At 40.2% G+C, this 6,148-nt stretch overlaps 1 protein-coding gene across 5 annotated transcripts in view; it reads right to left on the reverse strand.

Moving 5' to 3' along the window:
- Positions 1-3,578, reverse strand: part of LOC102312311 (Fc receptor-like protein 4) — a 46,552-nt gene extending 42,974 nt beyond the window's left edge. For 3 of the 5 annotated variants that reach the window (XM_042216214.1, XM_042216215.1, XM_042216213.1), the window contains exons 1-4: positions 2,963-3,576; positions 2,581-2,859; positions 854-1,123; positions 472-750 (exon numbers count right to left, since the gene is read on the reverse strand). In XM_042216214.1, coding sequence (XP_042072148.1) covers positions 472-750; positions 854-1,123; positions 2,581-2,859; positions 2,963-3,338 — 1,204 coding nt within the window. In that variant the 5' untranslated portion in view covers positions 3,339-3,576. Of the gene's footprint in view, positions 1-471; positions 751-853; positions 1,124-2,580; positions 2,860-2,962 lie in introns of all 5 variants that reach the window. The other 2 variants (XR_006053425.1, XM_042216212.1) reach the window with 2 other exon arrangements.
- Positions 3,579-6,148: the final 2,570 nt, after the last annotated feature.

A 6,148-nucleotide genomic window follows, 5' to 3' on the forward strand; every position in this document is an offset into this window, starting at 1 on the left:
GGGAACATCTACTAATAATCTCAGATAAGTTCAAATCTCAGTGACCTCGAGGTCAAAGTTAGAGGTCAGGTTTTCTAAAAAGGAAGGAAATCACTTATGTTCAAGCTTACTTGCATGTACCAGGAAGCTGAGGGGCAGCACGACGATGGTGACTGAGATCAAGTATGTGTGTGTTTTATTTATGTTATCAGCTGGAAGAAAATTTCCATGAGACTTTTAAATAGGGATGATGTAGTTTTGTCATTATTTGTTTTGTACATTTAAAGTGTTTTTCATAAACACACGTATATGATGTTTGTTTATTTCATCATCTTACTGGGGTGATGGTAATAAAGCTCAACATTAGCTTTGTACAAGCTAAATATTCACAAAGTCTCGGACAAACTACGAGGCTACAATCAGGTTGATCTCATTCCTGTGCTGATCCTTGTTATGTTTGTAAAATGAAGCTCAACAACAAACATCACTTACTTGATGCTGACAAGTTGAAGGCTTCACTCCACTCTGTTGAAGAATATGAGTCATCTCTGCGTCGACTCTTACACGTGTAGTCTCCACTGCTGGACTCAGAAACTCTGAATATCCAGTAATTATTGTGAGTCCACTGTGTGGTCTGGTTGGCTCCTCTCCATCTATACTCCCACTCAGTGGTTTCACCTCCTTCCTGCACCTCACATGTCAGACTGATCGTCTCACCGCTGAATATCTGAGGCCAGCTGGGTCGTCCTTTAACAACAACCTTATTGGAAACTGTTTATTAACAGTTAAGATACAAACAGAAACATCAGCTCAGCAGAGAAAACTTAACACTGTGTGTCTGAATGTGAATTTCAAACTAAATGACTGAACTCACAGGTTATCTCAATGGTGACATCATCACTTTTATCAGTGTAGTAAACTGGGTTTCCTCTTCTTCCTCTGCAGTGGTAGATTCCTCCTTGAGATACTCTGATTACTCCGTTTTGTTGATCATCTGTTCTCATTTGAACTTCAGTGTTTGGGTCACGTCTGAACCACTCATATTTCCAGCCAGCAGAGCTCCCCACAGAGCAGGTCAGAGTCACACTGCCCCCTACTGGTATGATAGTTGATCCTGGAGTCAGTGTGGCCCTGGGTTTACCTGCTGTTAGGGGGAAAAATAAATTGATTGAAGATTGTTTCATTTTTGTGCAGTCTGTGAATAAAGTAAAACTAAATGTAAAATGGTACATTTTAAATAAGAACATTATTAAGAATGTACTCTCTGTTTCATTCATTGGATGAGTTTGAACAGGCATCACAAATTAATGGTAAAAGCATCCCAGCAGTGTTAATACTGGTGTCATCCACTTCCTCCTCTCACAGAACTCTGTAATGCATTTCCATTTATAAACTAGTCCTTTCCCTTTCTGCTTAAAGCCTTCCTGCTCCCAACAAAAACAGATTCATCAGAAGATTCTTGCTAATGTAAGACTCAGACGTCAGACCACACAGGAGAAGATCATCATAGCTGCACAGACAAATCTCTAATAGCACCACTTTAATTATGAGACTTCTAACTCTTCATTTCTGGCCTTCATCACATATTATCAATGATTTATTAACTGCAGCAGTTTGCTTTGATTTGGCATCAGTCAATCTTCTTTCCACACCATCAGAAGAATCAACATTGATTCCTATTAGAAAAACGTATCTTCATAACTTACACACTAATATCAACATTTCACACATCACTGCTTTAATAAAACAAACTCATCCATCATTCCTGAGATAAAATGTATAAAAACATGTAATCCATGAAGAAAATCCCTTCAAACAGTTCGGTCCCCTGTGGAGGAAAAAATGTCTGTCATGGTTTTAAAATGTTGTTTCCACATTAGAGATGTGTTCACATTCACAGCATACAGCAGAAACTATGTTCACATCACTGGGCTCTCTACACCACTTCAGCTGCACAGACGTCACAGAGTCACCATCTCTGTTTCTAGGCTGCTACAATAAACCAGCTCAACAATGAAAACATTAGATTTCTGCTTGTAGCTCCATCAGTCACCATGACAACATCTCCATCTGAAATATTACAACAAACCTTTTCTCCACCTACTCATCTCTGTTTAACTTCCTACAAGCCTCACTGCTCTTTCTATGGCTGAGTAACAAAATCTACACCAGACAGAAAGAAAGACCCAAAGCACCTGGTGACCCCAGATTACATCACTGATGATGCATCCAATCATATTCAAAGATGTATCTTTCACATTAATGTCCCTCCATTGATTCTCCTCCATCTGCTCTGTTGTTCTGATGTGTGTTTGAGGTGAAGCTGATGGGTCTTCAGTCCTAAATATTTCACTACAGCTCTGAAACGAATTGTTCATCATTGGCTTTTATGCTAAATGTAATGATGGTGAATGACACAGAGTAGTTTAAATATTATAGCAGATAACAGACAAGGATAACTTTTATCACTGTTTAATATAAACTGTAGTTTTCTTGTTATTCACTTTGTTTACTTTAAAGTGGTCGAAAACAGTTTTCAGTAACATTTTAGCCTCACTGATAAACTATATCTGAGTTTACTACCTACTAGCTGATACGTACTTGATGCTGACAAGTTGAAGGCTTCACTCCACTCTGTTGAAGAATATGAGTCATCTCTGCGTCGACTCTTACACCTGTAGTCTCCACTGCTGGACTCAGAAACTCTGAATATCCAGTAATTATTGTGAGTCCACTGTGTGGTCTGGTTGGCTCCTCTCCATCTATACTCCCACTCAGTGGTTTCACCTCCTTCCTGCACCTCACATGTCAGACTGATCGTCTCACCGCTGAATATCTGAGGCCAGCTGGGTCGTCCTTTAACAACAACCTTATTGGAAACTGTTTATTAACAGTTAAGATACAAACAGAAACATCAGCTCAGCAGAGAAAACTTAACACTGTGTGTCTGAATGTGAATTTCAAACTAAATGACTGAACTCACAGGTTATCTCAATGGTGACATCATCACTTTTATCAGTGTAGTAAACTGGGTTTCCTCTTCTTCCTCTGCAGTGGTAGATTCCTCCTTGAGATACTCTGATTACTCCGTTTTGTTGATCATCTGTTCTCATTTGAACTTCAGTGTTTGGGTCACGTCTGAACCACTCATATTTCCAGCCAGCAGAGCTCCCCACAGAGCAGGTCAGAGTCACACTGCCCCCTACTGGTATGATAGTTGATCCTGGAGTCAGTGTGGCCCTGGGTTTACCTGCTGTTAGGGGGAAAAGGGGAAATGCATTATCCATTATGAACTCATAAAAAACAGAAAAGGGAAATTTAAAGATTTGGTTTAATGTGGTGAAACTTTCCACCCACATTACTCTTTATCATATTTTTCTATTTATTTTCTCTCTGTGTTCTTTGATTTTCTTCTCGTGTCTTTCTCAACATGTGGATATTGTTTCTGTAACTCTGGTTTAAATCTCTAAATAATCACAGTATAAATGTTTGTCTGACCTGAAAGAGTCACACTAATGTAAACTAACACAGGTCACTGCTGAAGGACACACAATGATGGTTTCACAGCTCTGTGTGGTTTTTGGTTTAAATAACAGAAACATCAGTCACCTTAAACTTTATTAAACTTTTCTCTCCCTCAGTATGAATTCTCATCATGTGCTTCTTTAAGTTTGCGCTCTGATTGAACTTTTTTCCACAGCTGTTACAGCAATATGGTTTCTCACCTGTGTGAATTACTAAGTGACGGTCCAGTGCTGTTTTATCTGCAAATCGTTTCTCACAGTTGAAACAAACATACGGCTTCTCACCTGTGTGACATCTTATATGACGCTCCAGTGCTGCTTTCAAGAGAAAACCTTTCCCACAGGCGCTACAAGAATACCTCTTCTCCCCTGTGTGACGTCTTATGTGAGTTTTCAATCCTGTTTTCTGATTGAATCGTTTCCCACAGATGCTACAAGAATATGGTTTCTCACCCGTGTGTAGTCTCATATGTGTAGGCATGTAGGCTTTAGAGTGCATTTTTTTTCCACAGATGCTACAAGAATACATCTTCTGACCTAGATAACTTGTTAAATGATGATCCAATGCAGATTTCTGATCAAATCTTTTCCCACACGTGCTACAAGAATACATTTTCTCACTTGCGTGAATTTCTAAATGTGCAGCGAGGCAGGATATAAACTCGAAAGTTTTGCCACAAGTTTCACATTTTAGGGACATTTTCCTTTCAGTTTTACGTTGGCTCTCTTTGCCTCCTCTTTTACTGTGACGTCTCTTTCTGTAACGTCTCCTTTTCTTCAGCTCTTCATTTCTAGTTGATCCTGAGTCCACATGCTGGCTTTCTTCATGATCTCGGCTCTCTGGTTCAGGAGAGCTGTGAGAAAGGAGCTGCTCACTGTTTGGTTCTGGCTCACTGTGGGAACTTTCCTCATAAGATTGAGTCACCATGAAGGTATCAGCCTCCTGCTTCAGTCCAAGTTGCTCTTCCTCCTGACTGCTGCAATGTTCCTCCTGTTCCTCCTTAATCTGTGGAGGCTCTGGGTCCTCCTCGTCCAGGCTGGAGTTTCTCTCTTGGGTACAGACTTGCTGGTCTGCAAGAACCTCCTCCTCACAGACATCCTCCTGTAGGAAGTCTGAGAGGAAAAACAAACTTTTGAGGAAATATATTATAAGATAATGCAGGAAGGTATACATACACACAACAGTGATAAAGAAAACAAAAAACAAAGGCACGAGTAAGATTGACACTGTCAAAGAGAGTACAAAAACAATGCTCGGTTTTCCATCTAGCTTCACCTTCCAGACCTCCTGCCTCCATCATCCCTGGATCACCCAGGATGGACTCACTGCTCTCGCTCATGCCATCAGGATATTCACCCGGACCTCTCTGACCACAGTTTTAAATGTTCAACTTTTTTTTAACTGCTGTCCAACATTAATTTGTAAATGATTTACTAGCAATCTTGTCAAAACAAAGTTCTTTACTTGGAGCACAGTTCTACAAGAAAGGCAGTGGGGAGAGGGGACACTTGGGCAGTACATTTATCACGGCATATAATGTCCGTATCAGAGCACTGGCTATGAATTTCAGACGGATCAGGCCTTAACTTAGCAAAAAAGTTATCAATTGTTCTTTTCATCTTTTCTCATTACCCACAGCTACATCCACTTCTGTTAGGCCTAGGCTACTCACTAGGGCTGTGTATCTTCTCTTCCTCAATAACGCACCAGCTGTTCAGTACAAAAGAAAAAAAGTCTCAGCAACTGTGAAAGTCTCCGTGTGGTCAACAACAGACACACCTTATGCCCATATCGTGGTCTAAACCGTGGGACCTCTCTCATTGGCCGTGGTCCAGATATTCCTGTAGCCCTTCACGTCTGTGTTTGAAAGTGAATAAAAGCATATCGATTAACTAAATCCTGAATTGAGTATAAATGTTTTTAGCCAAAAACGGCAGAATCTCAGGTTAAAGCTTGTTAAACCAACAGCTGAATCAGTGAATGAAAGCAGGTGCCCTGATTCTGCACAAAGACGTACACACAGACCCACGTACACATCAGAATCAGTGAGATGTCGGCTTTCTCATTCGACATGACATACATGGGCACGCCGACATTCTGCGTCTCTGTGTTTACGTCTTTGTCTTTGTTTGTTTGTTTGTTTGTTTGTTTGTTTGCTGCAGGTTTCTGACTGAACCAGTAGCAAAAAGCTTCTTACAGAAGACGTTACAGGTCTGTGAGAGCCAGAGATTTTCCTTGTTTGAGGTGACCAAATACTTATTTTCCACCCTGATTTACAAATAAATTCTTTACAAATCCTACCATGTGAATTCATGGATTTTTTTTTCACATTCTGTCTCTCACAGTTGAAGTGTACCTCTGGTGCAAATTACTGACCTCTGTCATCATTTTAGGTGGGGGAACTTGCACAATTGGTGGCTGACTAAATACTTTTTTGCCCCACTGTATGTGTAAGGTCCAGTGATTTATGTAGAATATTTTAAGTTATCTGCTATAAAAAGCCAGGTCAGGAAAATCTTCATGTTTTTCTGTGTTTTATTCTCAATTACTTTGACTCAAAGGCATCTGCTGTGATGCTCACACCTCTGACGAAGTCTCACATGATCAGAAATGAAAGAGAAAATGGATTATAGAAATCAGTGAT

The sequence above is a fragment of the Haplochromis burtoni genome, unplaced genomic scaffold, assembly GCF_018398535.1.
Source record: "Haplochromis burtoni strain Fernald_Lab_line unplaced genomic scaffold, NCSU_Asbu1 Contig_966, whole genome shotgun sequence".
Lineage (NCBI taxonomy): Eukaryota > Metazoa > Chordata > Actinopteri > Cichliformes > Cichlidae > Haplochromis > Haplochromis burtoni.